This window comes from Moschus berezovskii, chromosome 24, assembly GCF_049115385.1.
Source record: "Moschus berezovskii isolate FMDL1 chromosome 24, NW_MosBer_1.0, whole genome shotgun sequence".
NCBI lineage: Eukaryota > Metazoa > Chordata > Mammalia > Artiodactyla > Moschidae > Moschus > Moschus berezovskii.
Genome location: NC_142483.1, coordinates 60,149,924 through 60,169,361, shown reverse-complemented (window position 1 = coordinate 60,169,361; position 19,438 = coordinate 60,149,924). Strand labels below are relative to the sequence as shown.

Genomic DNA, 19,438 nt, shown 5'->3' with positions numbered 1-19,438 from the left:
TTTTCCTCCCAGTTATGTTGCCCTCTGAGATTCCAAAACTCCCCACAGATCCGCTGGTGAGAGGGTCTCCTGGTGTTTGGAAACTTCTCTTTTACGACCACCTCCCTGGGACAGATCTCTGTCCCTAAATCTTTTGTCTCTCTTTTTATCATCTATATTTTGTCCTACCTCCTTTCAAAGACAGTAGACTGCCTTTCTTGGTGCCTGGTGTCCTCTGCCAGCGTTCAGAAGTTGTTTTGTGGCTTTACTCAGCATTCAAATGTTCTTTCAATGAACTTGTGAGGGAGAAGGTGGTCTCCCCGTCCGATTCCTCCACCATCTTCTGTATCTTCTTTAGTGAAGTGCTTGTTCAAAATTTGATCCTTTTTATCCACTGGATTGTTTGTTTTCTTATTATTGAGCTTTCCTATTGCTTGTATTATTGATACAAATTCTCTGTTAAATAGATGACCTACATATATTTTCTCCCAGTCTTCAACTTGTCTTTTCATTCTATTAGTAATATCTTTCATAGACTGTAAGTTTTAAACTTCAGTGAAATTCAAAGAATTTTTTCTTTTATTTATAATGATTTTGATGTTACAGTTAAGAAATATTTATCTAACTTATGTAAAACAGTCCAGGCTATTCTGCTGAAGGGCCACAGAGAGGAGAGGTCCTGGTGAATGAGAGACCAAGTTCCAGCCAAAATTCAGAACTAATTGCCAGTCATGTGAGTGAGCCTTCTTTGAAGTGGACTCCCAGGCCAAGCACCTTCCTTGGTAGCTCAGCTGGTAAAGAATCTGCATGCAAAGCGGGAGACCCCAGTTTGATTCCTGGGTCGGGAAGATCCCCTGTAAAGGGAGCAGCTACCCACTCCACTAGTAATGCCTGAAGAATTCCTTAGACAGAGGAGCCTGGCAGCCTACAGTCCATGGGTCGCAAAGAGTCAGATACGACTGAGTGACTTTCACTTTCTTTCCCAGGCCAAGTCAAGACTTCCAATGATGCAGCCTTGGCTCACAGCCTGACTGAAACCTCATGAGAGACCCTGAGCCAGAACCATTCATCAAGGCTGCTGCTAGATTCCTGACCCTTGAAATGGTGAGAAAATAAATGTGTGCTGTCTTAAGCCACTAAGTTTTGTGGTAACTGGTTACACAACAATGGATCATTAATACAATCACTATCACCTAGTTCAGGCCACCATGAACTCTACTGAACTATACTTTCTAAGCAGACTCCCCACGTCCATTACTACCCTCCAAAACATAATTCTCCAAACCAGTGCTACAATCTTTGAAAAACCTAAACCAGTATCACTACTAAGAGGTTAAAATTCTGATAGATACTAAAAATAAAGACCAAACTCCTACCAGGCATAAAAGATGGTACATAATGGTTTTTCAGAAAGGCCTTTGAAAGACTAACAGGCAGGAAGGACAGGGGTCTCCAAATGGAGGAAATAAGCTGCAAGTGTCAGACATTTTATTTTTTTTCTCTCTCTCTTAAGCAGCAGGGGGAAACAAACATGCTATATTTTTTCCCCTTTTCTAAACAAATTTAAGAAGAGGTTTCTCTTAAAATTTTGTGTTGCCACGAACCTGGTTCCACCAGAACTTTTCTCAAACCTTGAGCTAACCAATGCATTTTTCTTATGGAAATTTTTGTCTTAAGCTATGTTAATGTACTATGCATTTACTCTAGACTGTCTTCAAGTCACTTCTACCTAAAGGCTCAGAACTGACTTGACAAATACGTATGTTATACTCATATATTGTTCTCCTAATCTATCTTAATGAAGGCTATATATTTATATGGAAATCTGCCTTTCTTCAAAATTCTTGTCAATCATTCTATGGCCTGAGATGACTCAGTTCAGTTCAGTCACTCAGTTGTGTCCGACTATTTGTGACCCCATGAACCACAGCACTCCAAGCCTCCCTGTCCATCACCAACTCCCGGAGTTCACTCAAACTCATGTCCATTGAATCAGTGATGCCATCCAACCATCTCATCCTCTGTCGTCCCCTTCTCCTCTTGCCCTCAATCCCTCCCAGCATCAGGGGCTTTTCAAATGAGTCAGTTCTCCACATCAGGTGACCAAAGTATTGGAGTTTCAGCTTCAACATCAGTCCTTCCAATGAATACCCGGGACTGATCTCCTTTAGAATGGACTGGTTGGATCTCCTTGTAGTCCAAGGGACTCTCAAGAGTCTTCTCCCACACCACAGTTCAAAAGCATCAGTTTTTCAGTGCTCAGCTTTCTTTACAGTCCAACTCTCACATCCATACATGACCACTGGAAAAACCATAACCTTGACTAGACGGACCTTTGTCAACAAAATAATGTCGCTGGGTTGCCATTTCCTTCTCCAGGGGATCTTCCCGACCCAGGGATCAAACCCGGGTCTCCTGCATTGCAGGCAGATGCTTTACCCTCTAAGCCACCAGGGAAGCCCCCTAGGTTGGTCATAACTTTCCTTCCAAGGAGTAAGCATCTTTTAATTTCATGGCTGCAATCACCATCTGCGGTGATTTTGGAGCCCAAAAAAATAAAGTCAGTTACTGTTTCCACTGTTTCCCCTGTTTCCCCATCTATTTGCCATGAAGTGATGGGACTGGATGCCTTGATCTTAGTTTTCTGAATGTTGAGCTTTAAGCCAACTTTTTCACTCTCCTTTTTCACTTTCATCAAGAGGCTTTTTAGTTCTTCTTCACTTTCTGCCATAAGGGTGGTGTCATCTGTGTATCTGAGCTTACTGATATTTCTCCTGGCACTAGGTTGGTGACCAACCTAGTGTATATGTGTATATGTGTATATGTGTATCTAGATCTACATATATTTATTCATAAGTACATGCATGTGCATGCTCAGTCGCTTCAATTGTGTGTGACTCTTTACGATCCTATGGAATGTAACCCACTAGGCTCCTCTATCCGTGGGATTCCCCAAGCAAGAATACTGAAGGGTTGACACGCCCTCCTCCAGGGGATCTTCCTGACCCAAGGATCAAACCCAAGTCTCTTACATTTCCTGCATCGGCAAATGGGTTCTTTACCACTAGCGCCACCTGGGAAGCCCTCATAAGTATATACATATACTTAATTCATATAAACATACATGCACATACATGCATACATACATATACAATTCAGTCATAAAAAAGACTTCTGAAATCTTGCCATTTTCAATAATATGGATGGACCTTGAGGGCATTATACTAAGTGAAATAAGTCAGACAGAGAAAGACATACTGCATAATCTTACTTCCATGTGAACTGTAAAAAACAAATCAAGCTCATAGATACAGAGAACAGACTGGTGGTTGCCAAATGCAGAGGATAGGCAGTGGGAGAAGTGGGTGAAGGAGGTCAAAATACAAACTTCCAGTTCTAACATAAGTAAGTCCTGGGGATGTCATGTACAGCATGGGGACTATAGTTAATAATACTGTATTGCATACTTGAAAGTTGCTAAGAGAGTAGATTTAAAAAGGTTCTCAACACAAGAGAAAAAAATTAACTATGTAACATGATGGATGTTAAGTTGGCTTATTGTGATGATCATTTTATAATGTATACAAATACCAAATCATTATGTTGTTCACCTGAAATGAAAAGAATGTATATGTCACTTATATCTCCAAAAGTTTTTAATTAGAAATTTTAAAAAAATAAAAATGATAATTTCCAAAGCACTCTTTCTTAGTAAAGTATCAGAAGATACACTTTGGCAAAATAAGGGAGTTAAAAAAGAAGGAGAAGTCCAGAGGATGTAGGAAATAGAGGCTCCAACCAGAAAAGAAGCAGGGAGTTCCCTGGTGGTCTAGTGGTTAGTGTTCGGTGTAGTGGCCCAGGTTCAATCCCTGGTCAGGAAACAGATCTCACAAGTTGCACGGTGTAGCCAAATTTTTTAAAAAAAAGAGCTTGAAAGTTCCAGGACAACACCTGTGTAACAGACCTAAAGTCAAACTTGGTCTATGTTACAACAGACAGCAACAGAAAATGAGTATCCAAGAGAAAAAATACTGAGAGTGACTGTCTTGTCTGACCATGTGGAAAATAGACAACGAGGACTTTTATATTCCTTTTAGAAGATCTGGGCATAAGAAATAAAAGTATACAGAAAACTAAGAAAATTTTAAAAGAAAAGAATGCAATTATTAACTCTAAGAAAAAGAAAAGGCCTATAAGGAAGAAGTAATCCACATTGAACAATAGTTACACAGTAGTAATAATGTAAATATTGAACACTGAATTAACCCCCAGTTGTGCCATAAATTGGAGAAAGGCATGGCAACTCATTCCAGTATTCTTGCTTGGAGAATTCCACGGACAGAGGAGCCTGGTGGGCTACAGTCCATGGGGTCACAAAGAGTCAGACACGACTGAGTGACTTTCACTTTAACACTGTGCTATAAATATATTGTAGGATGGCAGGTGGGGAAGAGAGAAAACAAGAAAATTGAATCCTCGACTATCACAGTGATAGTCACTCAGTCATGTCTGACTCTTTGTACCCCATGGACTGTAGCCCTCCAGGTTCCTCTGTCCATGAGATTTTCCAGGCAAGAATACTAGAGTGGGTAGCCATTTTCTTCCCCAGGGGATCTTCCCAATGCAGGGATCAAATCCACATCTCCCATATTACAGGTGTATTTCTTACTGTCTGGGCCACCAGGGAAGCCCAAGAATACTGGAATGGGTTGCCATGCCCTCCCTCCAGGGAATCTTCCCAACCCAGGGATCCAACCCATGTCTCCTGGATTACAGGCAGATTATTGACTGAGCCACCAGGGAAGCCAATGGAAAACCAAATACCAAAAAATAGAGCTAAAAAAGAATGAAAAGTGGTTGTTTTAAGGAAATGGAACTGAGGGTTGCAAAGGGATAGGTTTTTCTTTATAAGATTTTTAGCACTATCTTATTTTGTAAACCATTTTGATGTGTGGTCCTGGTTAAAGAAAATAAATATAAGAATTACTTGAAATAAGTTTAGACAGAAAATAAATCAGACTATTACAATAAAAGATTAACCTCAATGTATTTAAATGTAAGAAAATGGGACGTAGCATTGACTAGACTCAGAAAATATGGTCTGAAAAATCACCTTTAGAAAGATTAAATAGATCCATTAAACTATTAAACATCTGTTTAATAGCATTTAAATATATATATATATATATAGTTTGGTATGAAATTCAAACACACAATTTATAATAATCCTTATTAATTTATAAATTAAAATATCTACACGCATACAAACATTAAATAGTAAAAATTTTTAAAGAAGAAGTGAAGTCACTCAGTCATGTCCAACTCTTTGCGACCCCATGGACTGTAGCCTACCAGGTTCCTCCATCCATGGGATCTTCCAGGCAAGAATACTAGAGTGGGTTGCCATTTCCTTCTCCAGGAGATCTTTCCAACCCAGGGATTGAACCCGGGTGTCCCGCATCATAGGCAGATGCCTTACTGTCTGAGCCACCAAGGAAGTCCTAAAAAAAGATTCTTAAGGAAACACAAGTAGAATTCATAAAAATAAAAAAATAAAAAGCTTATGATAATCAAAATTATAATTAACTTCTATTGATTAAGTAAATTAAATGTGTATCCAAGATGACGAGTCACAATTATTTGACCTCATCACAGATATCACAAAGCACTGTCTTGAAGTATTACCAAGTAAGTTTGCACTGAAGATTTTGATAGAGCTTCTGTTTGGGGATTTTTTTAAACTAATGTAGTATGCTCTAACCAAAAAAAAAAAAATCTGGACAGTAAATCTAATCATTGTTACTGAGGATGTGGTTATGGTAAAAGCCTACATTTGAAATTGCCTTCACGAGGAATCAGATTCTTCCCAAACTAAGAGACTCAGCTTTAAAACATTGTCAAATCTCTTTCAGGTTTCCCAGGTTATGCTAGTGGTAAAGAACCCTCCTACCAATGTAGGGAGACACAGGTTCAATTCCTGGGTCAGGAAAATCCCCTGAAAGAGGGCATGGCAACCCATTCCTGTTTTCTTGCCTAGAGAATCTATGGACAGAGGAGTTTGGCAGGCTCAATCCAAAGGTTGCAAAGAGTTGAACACAACTGATGCAACTTAGTATGCAGGCATGCAGGCACGCACAAATGTCTTTCACATCAGCAAAATTTAGGAGAGGATCTCCTAAGTTGGGTGCCTAAGGCAATCCACTGGGCAGGGGTGGGGCGGGAAATATCAAAATCTCTATGTTGAATTTTAATGCATGTTATTTCAGTTGACTTCATGTACTATAGAATAATTACACAGTGATATGTGTATAGCATTTATAAATAAGCATACATATGTTGCCCCTTCATGGATCACAGCCTTGTCATGGCAAAGGTGCTGGCATAACTGAATGAAGCTAGGAGGCTAGGAGTCACCAGGATGGATGGGTCATACTGAAGAGTTTGGACAAACAAAATGCTGTCCACTGGAGAAGGAAATGGAACCCACTCCAGCTGGATAGTATGAAAAGGCAAGAAGATATTATGGTGGAAGATGAGACCCCAGGTTGGAAGGTATCCAATACACTACTGGGGAAGAGAGGAGGGCAATTACTAGTGATGGTTATATACTAATACCATCACCGACTCAATGGACATGAATTTGAGCAAACTCTAGGAGATATTGGAGGACAGAGGAACCTGATGTGCTATAGTCCATGGGGTCGCAAAAAGTCAGACATGGCAGTTACTGAACAGCAATAACAACAACAATACATATTTGGCAGTGTGCTATCAAAAGAATTTACTAATAGAAGGTCACAATCACAAATATTTCCAGAACACTGATTTACCCATTTCTCCCTACTTGTAATGGGCAAACCACTAGAGTAGCTAGTGTTCATGAGTGAAGAGGACAGGGGAAAGCTAATATATCATTCTAAGCTAAAAAGCTCATTTTATGATTGAGAAATTACAACTATGGGGGAAAAAACTAAGTTTCTCACTTGTAAAAATTTATATAACATTAGGATAACCTGCTACATTTGAAGATACTGTGATATAAAGTAAACATGTTGAAGTATACAAATGGCTAGATTTTTTACAGCCCTTGATTCATTCATTGGACACCCATGTCACAGACTATGTTAAAACAGTACAATAATGTGTTTATGTGGTAGTTATAAAAGCCTTTGTTGATGAAGAAGTATTCTACAGAAAGAAAAAAACCCAAGAAACAATTGATTTAGGAATTAAAGGCTCCAGCATTCTAAGACTATTTTATTCTCTCATACTGAGAAGTTCTGTCTAACAACTCTGCCCTAGAATAATATTCAGAGACTCTCAAGCTGAAACTTTCCGATTGAATAATACTTACTGACGGTCACTCTGTCCTTGTCCCCCAGCATGATGTTGTTTGGCGTCAGGTCTCTATGGATGATCCTCTTCTCCTTGTGCAAGTACCGAAGAGCCAGGCACAGCTGCAAATGGCAAACAACAAACAAATGTTACTTCCTTGCTATACACGGACAGACGGCCACTCACAACCACTACACACACCTCTGGGACCTTTACTGTTTCATAGGAAAAGTTAATGAAGATGAAAGATACCTGTATAAATATTTTCCATAGTCTCTCTTCAGCAAAATGATGTCGTTTTTCCTTCAAAGAACTGAAATGCTCTCCAAGAGGGGCCCCTTCTATAAGTTCCATAACTATATACAGCCTATCATCTATATATGAAAAAAGAAAAGGTAATAGAAAATTAAACTCAATACAGGCATTTTGAAAGAACTTATGAATTCGAATCCAAGCTTCCCAGTGGGTGTTCAGGGCACACACATCACAGAAGAGTTAGGGACATGGTTTCACTCAGCTGGAAGGGTCAGGGGCCAGGGGACCTTGGGGGCCACTGGATCTCTTTCAACTACAGGCAACCCCCTAGCATAAGTCTGCGCTGGCAAATGTTATCATTTTCTACGTATACCAGGATGTGGAAGGGCTGAGGACCACCAAAGAGAAGCAAACGCTCCCGTCATGGAGAATTCCCTGAAGAACAGGTAAATCCATCTCTCCACTCAGTGGTCTAAAATTTACACTTAAATCAAACTAGACATTCAGAAAAATGTTTTAAATGTATTGTTCTTCAGTCTCATACATTTACCTTACAGTGTTTTACAGTGAAATCACATCATGGTTTAGAAATAAGTGCATTGGATACACCACCCATGATGGAAAATCTCAGCCCCTGACAAGGACTGAGAAAGCTGGCCTTCCAGATCGCAGTTGATGGACCCCAGGAATCTCATAACTGACTGGTTTTGCCTCTTTTCTTTGGATGTTAAGAAACAGAAGTGAATTCTACTTTCTCCTCCAAAACTAATATGAAACTATTAACAACAGTATGTGTTATGTATCTTCTGTAATGTTTTGGATGTATGTAAAATATGTATGGGCTTCCCAGGTAGGTCAGTGGTAAATAATTTGTCTGCCAATGCAGAGATGCAGGTTCAACCCCTGGGTCAGGGAGATCCCCAGGAGTAGGAAATGGCAACCCACTTCAGTATTCTTGCCTGGGAAATCCCATGGACAGAGGAGCCTGTCCATGAGGTCACAAAGAGTCAGACACAACTGAGTGACTAAACAACAAAAACAACTAACTTTAGCTTTGCTTTTAATTTTCTCACCTTCTATTTCCTTTTATCATGATTTCCTAATCTATTTCAACATGGTTTACATATTTTTAAAATCACTTTCAATTCTTTTCAGAAGAAGCCATGTTATTTTGTTTTCAAATTAAAGTCAGTGGTATCACTTGAGCATAAGTCAGAAGCCAGTCTAGACCTCTTTATGATGGGATGTGCACTAAACTACAGGAAATTATTCTAATATCAAGAACAAACGGTCGAGGGAGCTGGATCTGCTGAAGGTTTCACCGCTGAGCTCCTCTGAGTCAACCAGAGGATGGGAAAGCTCACAACACTGCCAGGTTTGTACAGCACTGGCACTTATGGGGCTGCCCAGGTGGGGCTAGAGGCAAAAAGTCTGCCGGCTAATGCAGGAGACACAAGAGACACGGGTTCAATCCCTGGGTAGGGAAGACCCCTTGAAGGAAGAAACGGCATTCCAGTTTTCTTGCTGGGGGAGTCCTATGAACAGAGGAGCCTGGACGGCTACAGTCCACGGGGTGGCAAAGGGTCAGACACAACTGAGGAGCTGAGCACAAGCGCTGATAAAGAGGCAGCGAGGAAGCCCCGTCACGTGGAGACTTATTTTGAAATTTCACAAGTGAAGCACATCAGGTCTACTAAAATGTATATTGCTTCAGTCAAATGTTCTAGTGTTTTTAAAAACAAGTGACTGAGTTTGGTTTTATCTCAACTTTTTGATTCTGTATTCCATCATCCTAAAGATGATGCAGTCAGGGTTCCATCGCCACCTTGTGGCAATTACCTGAAATTCAAGAGAAAGAAACAAACACCCAGCCCAATTTGTTTGAGGGGAAGAGGTGGAAAAAATCATCTAATTAAAAAAAAAAAAAAAAAAACTTTTTATTTTTTCTTAAAGAAGCCACCATCCTTTAGTTTTATTTTCTCCTGATCCTGCTAAAGGCTTTTTGTATATGAAAATAGCAATAATTAGTGTTTTGGTTTGTTCGTGCAATCTATATAGAGATCTAAGTATTTTATAAGTATATTTTGATCTTTGAATATTAGTGTTTCACTGATCAAGAAAGTGATTAAAAATATCAACTATCATACATATAACAAAAAAAGCTAGAGAAATGAGTTGATTAAGCTTCTTTTGTAACATTCTTTTAAAAAATGTAAGTAACATAGATACTTTATTAGAAATATCATGAAAACTCATACTTACTTTCCAGAAATGTTTTATAATAGCGTACAACATTTGGATGATAAAGCTATAAGAAAATAAATAACAAACATTACACCTACTTCAAAATATAAACTTGCTTTCACAATTTAGTTGGACTTCATATTTGAAAACAACAAAGAAGTTATCCTGTTTACATTTACTTATACAGCAAAGCATTTCAAAATATTATCTAATTTTTCATGATTCTTTTTTCTTTGCTGCTTACAAAACTATTCTCAAAACAGCAATCTCCTATATAGCCTTATAAAATAGAAATAAAAACTGGTTGTGCTTTCTCACTTAATTTAACTAAAATGGAGGATTACAGAACTGGAAGCTATCTTAAGAATTCATTTAACACACCCTGCTCCAATACCACAAACAGATTGCATAGAGGAGAAAACCGAAATGAAACAATTAACTTTGAACACATATGTCTATGCTCTTAACCTCTCTCTGCCACTTAAATGTTTATATACACTATGTCTATTTACATGACCAATGTCTTTCTATGCTCTCCAAAATGATTAGTGTGAAACTAATGGTAAAGAATCCACCCACAATGCAAGAGACCCAGGTTCAATCCCTGTGCTGGGAAGATTCCCTGGAGAAGGGAATGACAACCCACTCCAGTATTCTTGTCTGGAGAATCCCGTAGACAGAGGATCCTGGTGGGCTACAGTGCACGGGGCTACAAAGGGCTGACATGACTGAGCAACTAATATTTTCACATCAAAATAACATGAGCTATTAAACCCATTAAAATTATAAGAATAATTGCCCATGTCTCCCTCCCTGAACAAACTTAGGGCAGGCTCTGCTGGGTGATCCTCTGGACTAGGTCTCCTCTCCTTGGCTTGCCTGGTTTTAGCGAGAATCCTGCTCAGTTAGTTTAGCGGGAATCTCGCACTTTTGATATCCAGTCAAGTTCCTCACCCCTCATCTTTGTGATCTAATCAAGTTTTACTTCCCCCAACCTGATAACTAACCAATTCTCCATTCTTTGACACCCCCAGCCCTGACTTTTAGTTGTAAGTCCCCAGTCATGCCTCTCCTGTTGAGAGCTGGATTCAATCTCCTCTCTTGCAATAGTTTGACTTCTATTGCAGTGGTCCTGAATAAAGTTTTCCTTGCAGTTTAAAAGTTCTTATTGCATTACTCTCTCCACTGGTCCCACCACCGCCTTGTCCTCCCCACTGCCTGTGTCCATAAGTCTGTTCCTTGTGTCGATGTGTCCTACCCTGTCAATAGGTTCATCAGTACCATCTTTCTAGATTCAAGTTAGAAACCAGTGGGAATTTGCTGTATGACTCAGGAAACTCAAACTGGGGCTCTGCCCTCATAGCTCAGTAGATAAAGAATCTGTCTGCAGTGCAGGAGACCCGGGTTCGATCCCTGGATCAGGAAGATCCCCTGGAGAAGGAAATGGCTACCCACTCTAGTATTCTTGCCTGGAAAATCCCATGGACAGAGGGGCCTGGTGGGCTGCAGTCCATGGGGTTGCAAAGAGTCAGGCACGACTGAGCGACTAACACCTCACTTCAACAACCTAGACAGGTGGAAGGGTAGGAAGTGGGAGGGAGGTTAAAGAGGGAGGAGACACATGTATACCTATGGCTGACTCAAGTTGACATATGGCAGGGGCCAACACAATATTGTGAAGCAATTTTCCTCCAATTAAAAATAAATACATTTGGGAAAAGAAGTTCTTATCATAAGGGAAACATGTAGCTACATGTGGTGGATGTTAACTGGCCTTGGTGTGGAGATCACATCATAATATATACAAATGTTGAACCACCATGTTGCTCACCTGAAACCGATCTGCTGTCATATGTCATTTATACCTCAACAAAAGGGGTCCCTGGAGGAGGGCATGGCAGCCCACTCCAGTGTTCTTGCCTGGAGAACCCCATGGACAGAGGAGCCTGGCGGGCTACAGTCCATGGGGTCACAAACAGTCAGACATGACTGAGCACACATGCACTCCAAAAGGCATCCAGTAAAATTTCTCTTTGGCATAGTTTACCTTAGAATGGGTGGTGGTTTAGTCACCAAGTCAAGTCTGATTCTTGTGACCCCATTGACTGTAGCCCACAAGGCTCCTCTGTCCATGGAATTTTCCAGGCAAGAATACTAGAGTGGGTTGCCATTTCCTTCTCCAGGGGATCTTCCCAACACAGGAACTGAACCCATGTCTCCTACATTGCAGACTTAGAATGTAACATGGAAATTCTACTTTTTTAATAAGGGATAATTTTCCAAAAGAATACTGTTTTTGTGGTTGTTTATTTACAATTTGAGTTTCTAAGTAAACTGGAGTTTGTTTCATCTCAGAACAGTCACTGGCACATCATAGATGTCTGTATCTCTCTCTAGCCTTTCTTCCTGCCATTTCACGGGAGAGTCCTCTGGCTGTTCACCAAAACCTGCCCTCACACTGCTCCATCCCATCAGGTGGTTGCAGGATGCACTTCCCATCACAGGTCACGTCTCTCCACCTCTCCTGCAGCCCTGAGGGAGCTTATCACTCAGCTCTCCCCAGTGGAGAGTTAGGGGAGCCCACTGTCTGAACCCGAAATGCAGGGCACACCACCTTGGTGGCTGCAATGGGAGAGGAGGAGCAAGTCCTGACTGACCACGTGGAGCAGAGCAATGCACCCGGACTGGCAGGAAGATGAAGCCCCTACATGGAGAGGCCTCACCTTCAAGCCCATGTATCAATACTTTGGGGCGTCTTTGTTACCACAACTCAGTATTAACATTAACAAATACACTCTCCAATTCTAGTCGCACTTCTCCCATTCCTGTCTGCCATCACCGCCTCCTTTTCGACCTCAATTTGCTGTCCTCTCCTTAGTTTAAGCCCATGGTGACAGGACAGTCCTACAGGCTTGAGCTCTCTCAAAGATCAGAAGGGGCCTCCTATGGCCCCACCCTTACGACTTCTTTTCTTAGAAGATATACTAAAACCACTAGTTTACCTCATTAACTACCAAGTGGCCAGCAGATTTCAAATTCAAGTAACATGTGACTAGGGAAGCAAAAGAGCCATGCTCTTGACTAGCTCACTGGCTAGACTGTGTTCAGATTTGGATTCAAGGAGATCAAACCAGTCAATACTAAAGGAAATCAACTCTGAGTATTCATTGGAGGGACTGATACTGAAGCTGAAGCTCCAATTCTTTGGCCACCAGATGCAAAGAGCTGACTAATTAGAAAAGACCCTGATTCTGGGAAAGACTGAGGGCAGGAGGAGAAGGGGACAACAGAGGATGAGATGTTTAGATAGCATCACTACCTCAATGGACACGAATTTGAGCAAACTGCAGGAGAGATAGTGAAGGACAGGGACTGAACAACAACAAACAGCCATGAACTGACTGGACTCCCCAGGAGTTACAGACAAACAGCATTGACAATGAACATATAAACAAAGAAAGCTGAAAAAGAAGCCAATGTGTTCATTGATGACAAAAGGAAATCCCATTTCTCTCTGACAATTTTATTATTTCTCCTGAACAGACCTTCATGATACTTAATTGAGTTGTTAACACTATGTTAGAATATTCTGCTCATGCCAATAAATAATAACCCAACTTGAAAATCCACAGTTTAGATTAAATAACCCATATTTGAGGAATGTCAACAACTTGGTTTCATTTGACAAAAATCTGGGAAGTCTTACTCATACTCTTATGCACATAATGAAGTAGCCAAATATACTTCAACATAATAAGGAAGCGGATTTGCTTTCTCATACATTATGCATTCTGGGCTGTGAACTCAATTGTTCTGCATTCCTGGCCCTGATGTAGTTATAACCCCATATACTGTCTGTGGTTCAATGTCAAGCCTTAGGAGAAAACCTGGTGATTGATATCACCTCAGGGCCAATTATTTTAAACAGAACTAGTTCCTACACAGCATGGACAGGAATAGCACATGAACTCTACTTTTTGGATGACATTTATTTAAGGAAAACATCTTTGTAAGCAAAACCATTTACCTGCTCTTTAATTATGGTTAATTCAGAAACAATATTCCTTACGCTGCTGTCTCGGTCTTTTTTATCTTTTCCAAATGCTGGGTTATGTAAATTGACCTCTTTCATTGCTAACAGATTTTGACCACTGCGCTTTCTAACCTAAGATAAATGAGACAAACAGAGACAATGGTAGAGAGGAAGAGAGTGGTTACTACAGATCAGTAAGGTCTCATGATTAAGCCAAGTCATCTAAATTAGTTACATAACTTTAAAAAAATTCAGTTTGAATTTACACTAAGCTCAGCTCAAAAAAATTGTTATCAATATCTCCTGGATCAGGTTATCGTATTTCGCAGGATTTTACTGGATAAGTACAGAAACACCAGTGTGAATTTGGAGAATGTGTCATGCATTAGGACAAGCCATTTTGACTATTTGCAAGAGATCAATGATTCTTTTTGTCTTCAAAGGTCAGTGACCAGTTTCTAGAGCTGACAGTGAGATATATCAGTGCGGCCATCTGTTGGACACATTCTACTTTTTATTTCTATCTGCTCACCAACAAGCACTCCAATTCACGTGTGTGTGAGTGTGCAGAGGGACATGCAACTTGTTTGGGAACATCGGAAATACTGTTTGAAGCCAAGGTCACCTTGTAAACACAGCCAAAAGCTCCACTGCCAAGATGATCCAAAATCGCATAGTTGCCTATATATTTTGAAGGAGCTTTATTCTGATTAATGCTTTCAACATTTTCAGCAATTTGCTTCAGTTCATCCTCCTAACCAAAATGAAAACGAAACAGGTCACTATGATAAACACATCCTAACCGCATGGCAGCCTGCCAAATTAGTTAAAAGTCAAGACTTACCACTAATAAATTCAACTTTGATACTAATTCTTCATAAGCACTGATATCACGAACATAGTGTCCTATATCAATGAAGGTCTCAAACAGGTCGGTGGGGAAAAGTCTACAGAGAAAAATGCATACACATACTTCATGTAGGAGTTGGAAAGTCTGGCCTGTTCCTTCCCTTTTGGATCTGGTGCAGTTGTAGCTCAATTACATTAAATATACTGGCCAACAAATGGGGGAAATAATGCTTACCAACTTATCCCACAAAAATAAACTAGAGACACATGTCTCGGGGGTAAGGAAAAGTAACTGGAAAGGAAAGTCCCAGAGATCTGCTGTACAACCCTGCGCTTATAGTTAGGAACACTGGACTGCACAGGTTACAAGGTAAGAGGGTACGTCTCATGTTATGTGCTTTTTGCCACAATAAAACAAATAGATATGATACAGACTTTACAGAAATTTTATTTGTGAGACATTTGGGGGTATGGTATCAAACATAGTAGGAATGGATGTTTACTGGATGTTTACTGAGCACAGAGCACTTTCACAAATGCCATTTGAGTCAGTCCTCATATTAACCCGAGGAGGTAAATTTAACCTAACTCTCAAATGTTTTATGAAAACAAAGCTAAAATACAGAAGAATAAAAATGAAGATATTTATGCATCATTTCCAAGCTACTGGTTTCAAGGGTTTCAGTTCAGTTCAGTCACTCAGTCGTGTCCAACTCTCCGCGACCCCATGAATCACAGCACGCCAGGCCTCCCTGTCCATCACCAAATCCCAGAGTTCACTCAAACTCATGTCTACTGAGCCGGTGATGCCATCCAGCCATCTCACTCTCGGTCGTCCCCTTCTCCTCCTGCCCCCAACCTTTCCCAGCATCAGAGTCTTTTCCAGTAAGTCAACTCGTCGCATGAGGTGGCCAAAGTATTGCAGTTTCAGCTTTAGCATCAGTCCTTCCAATGAACACCCAGGATTGATCTCCCTTAGAAAGGACTGGTTGGATCTCCTGGCAGTACAAGGGACTCTCAAGAGTCTTCTCCAACACCACAGTTCAAAAGCATCAATTCTTCGGCGATCAGCTTTCTTCACAGTCCAACTCTCACATCCATACATGACCACGGAAAAAACCATGGCCTTGACTAGACGGACCTTTGTTGGCAAAGTAATGTCTCTGCTTTTCAATATATTATCAAGGTTGGTCATAACTTTCCTTCCAAGGAGTAAGCGTCTTTTAATTTCATGGCTGCAATCAGCATCTGCAGTGATTTTGGAGCCCAAAAAAATAAAGTCTGACACTGTTTCCACTGTTTTTCCATCTATTTCCCATGAAGTGATGGGACCAGATGCCATGATCTTTGTTTTCTGAATGTTGAGCTTCAAGCCAACGTTTTCACTCTCCTCTTTCACTTTCAACAAGAGGCTTTTAGGTTTATTAAAATCTTTTAAGTCCACCGATATGGATGATTTGTTGTTGTTGTTACTGTTCAGCCACTAAGTCCTGTCTGATTCTTTGCAACCCCATGGACTGCAGCAGATCTGGCTCTTCTGTCTTCCACTATCTTCCAGAGTCTGCTTACCTTCATGTCTGTTGAGTCGGTGATGTTGACTAAACACCTCATCCTCTGCCGCCGCCTTCTCCTTTTTCTTTCCATCCCTCCCAGCACCACAGTCTTTCCAATGAGTCACCTCTTTGCAGTGGTGCAGTACTGGAGCTTCAGCTTCAGCATCAATCTTCCTATGAATATTCAGGGTTGATTTCCTTTAAGACTGGCTGGTTTGATCTCCTTGCAGTCCAAGGGACTCTCAAGAGTCCACTCCAGCATCACAATGTGAAATCATCAATTCTTTGGCGCTCAGCCTCCTTTGTGATCCAACTCTCACATCCACAACTACTGGAAAAATCACAGCTTTGACTATATGGACCTTTGCCAGCAAAGTGATGTCTCAGATTTTTAATATGCTCTCTAGGTTTGTCAAAACTTTCCTTCGAAGAAGAAAGCATCTTTGAATTTTGTGCCTGCAGTCACCATCTGCAGTGATTTCGGAGTCCAAGATAATAAAATCTGCCACTGCTTCCACTTATTCCCCATTGATTTGCCATGAAGTGATATGACTAGACACCATGATCTTAGATTTTTAAATGTTGAGTTTTAAGCCAGCTTTTTCATACTCCTCTTTCATCAAGAAGCTCTTTAGTTATTCATTTTCTGCCATTAGAGTGATATCTTCTGCATATCTGAGCTTGCTGATATTTTTTTCAGCAATCTTGATTCCAGCGTGTGTTTCATCCAGCCTGGTATTCACATGATGTACTCTGTGTATAAGTTAAATAAGCAAGGTCCGTTGTTCCATATTCAGTTCTAACTGTTGCTTCTTGACCTGCACTCAGGTTTCTCAGGTGACAGGTAAGGTGGTCTGGTATTCCCATCTCTTTAACAACTTGCCACAGTTTTCTGTGATTCAGAGTCAAAGCTTTTAAGGTAGTCAATGAGGCAGAAGCAGACATTTTATTGAAACTCCCTTGCTTTTTCTATGATCCAATGAATGCTGGAAAATTGATCTCTAGTTCCTCTGCCTCTTCAAAACCCAGTTTGTATATGTGGAAGTTCTCAGTTCACATATTGCGAAAGCCTAGATTGAAGGATTTTGAGAATAACCTTCCTAGCAAATGCAATGAGTATAACTGTCTGATAATTTGAACATTTTTGGCATTGCCCTTCTTTGGGATTAGAATGAACACCGACCTTTTCCACTGCTGTGGCCACTGTTGAGTTTTCCAAATTTACTGATACATAGAGTGCAGCACTTTAACAGCATCATCTGTTAGGCTTTGAAATAGCTCAGCTGGAATGCTATCACCTACACTAGCTTTGTTCATAGTGATGCTTCCTAAGGCCCACTTGACTTTACATCCCAGGATGTTTGGCTCTAGGTGAGTGACCATGCTATCATGGTTAAGACCTTTCTTCTATAATTCGTCTGTGTATTCTTGCCACCTCTTCTTATTCTCCTCTGATTGTTAGGTCCTTACTGTTCCTGTCCTTTACTATGCCCATCTGTACACGAAATTTTCCCTTGATATCTCTCATTTTCTTGAAGAGATCTCTGGTCTTACCCATTCTATTGTTTTCCTCTATTTCTTTGAATTGTTCTTTAAGAAGCCCTTCTTATCTCTCCTTGCTGTTCTCTGGAACTCTGCATTCTGCTGGGTATGTCTTTCCCTTTCTCCCTTACCTTTCACATCTCTTCTTTCCTTGGCTATTTGTAAAGCCTCCTCAGACAGTCACTTTGCCTTCTTGCACTTCTTTTTCTTTAGGATGCTTTTGGTCACTGCCTCCTGTACAATTTTACAAACCTCCATCCATAGTTTTTCAGGTACTCTGTTTACCAGATCTAGTCCCTTGAATCTATTCATCACCTTCACTGTATGATAATAAGGGATTCAATTTAGGTCATACCTGAATGGCCTAGACGGACCTTTGTTGACAAAGTAATATCTCTGCTTTTTAATATGCTATCTAGGTTGGTCATAACTTTCCTTCCAAGGAGTAAGCGTCTTTTAATTTCATGGCTGCAATCACCATCTGCAGTGATTTTGGAGCCCAAAAAATAAAGTCTGACACTGTTTCCACTGTTTCCCCATCTATTTCCCATGAAGTGATGGGACAAGATGCCATGATCTTAGTTTTCTGAATGTTGAGCTTTAAGCCAACTTTTTCACTCTCCTCCTTCACTTTCATCAAGAGGCTTTTGAGTTCCTCTTCACTTTCTGCCATAAGGGTGGTGTCATCTACATATCTGAGGTTATTGATATTTCTCCTGACAATCTTGATTCCAGCTTGTGCTTCTTCCAGCCCAGCATTCCTCATGATGTACTCTGCATATAAGTTAAATAAGCAGGGTGACAATATACAGCCTTGACGTACTCCTTTTCCTATTTGGAACCAGTCTGTTGTTCCATGTCCAATTCTAAATGTTGCTCCCTGACCTGCATATAGGTTTCTCAAGAGGAATGTCAGGTGATCTGCAAGTAGATCCAACCAGTCCATTCTAAAGGAGATCCGTCCTGGGTGTTCATTGGAAGGACTGATGCTAAAACTGAAACTCTAATACTTTGGCCACCTCATGAGAAGAATTGATTCACTGGAAAAGACTCTGATGCTGGGAGGGATTGGGGGCAGGAGCAGAAGGGGACGACTGAGAATGAGATGGCTAGATGGCATCACCGACTTGATGGACATGAGTTTGAGTGAACTCCGGGAGTTGGTGATGGACAGGGAGGCCTGGCGTGCTGTGATTCATGGGGTCGCGGAGAGTCGGACATGACTGAGCAACTGAACTGAATTGAACGACCTTGTAGTTTTCCCTACTTTCTTCAATTTAAGGCTGAATTTTACAATATGGATTCATGATCTGAGCCACAGTCAGTTCCAGGTCTTGTTTTTACCAACTGTATAGAGCTTCTTTATCTTGGACTGCAGAGAACATAATCTGTTTTGGTACTGACCATCTGATGATTTACAGCCTTGAAATAAAAGGTTATAATGAATAAATATATATAATAGAATAATAATAATGAATAATGTGACCACAGCCATGAAATTAAAAGATGCTTGTTCCTTGGAAGGAAAGCTCTGGCAAACCTAGACAACATAATAAAAAGCAGAGATATCACTTTGCCAACAAAGGTCCATATAATCAAAGCTATGATTTTTCCAGTAGTTATGTAGGGATGTGAGAGTTGGACCATA

The 19,438-nt window shown here is 40.5% G+C and overlaps 1 protein-coding gene across 9 annotated transcripts in view; it reads right to left on the bottom strand.

The window, feature by feature from the left end:
- NEK10 (NIMA related kinase 10) overlaps positions 1–19,438 on the bottom strand; it is a 317,096-nt gene that overhangs the window by 192,277 nt on the left and 105,381 nt on the right. For 6 of the 9 annotated variants that reach the window (XR_008684291.2, XM_055414794.2, XM_055414793.2 and 3 more), the window contains 6 exons: positions 14,691–14,793; positions 14,472–14,600; positions 13,841–13,978; positions 9,832–9,877; positions 7,567–7,688; positions 7,334–7,436 (listed from right to left, as the gene is read on the bottom strand). Coding sequence is in view for 8 of the 9 variants with exons in the window: in XM_055414794.2 (XP_055270769.2) it covers positions 7,334–7,436; positions 7,567–7,688; positions 9,832–9,877; positions 13,841–13,978; positions 14,472–14,600; positions 14,691–14,793 (641 nt within the window). In the remaining variant the exon portion in view is untranslated. The remainder of the gene's footprint in view (positions 1–7,333; positions 7,437–7,566; positions 7,689–9,831; positions 9,878–13,840; positions 13,979–14,471; positions 14,601–14,690; positions 14,794–19,438) is intronic. The other 3 variants (XM_055414796.2, XM_055414799.2, XM_055414802.2) reach the window with 2 other exon arrangements.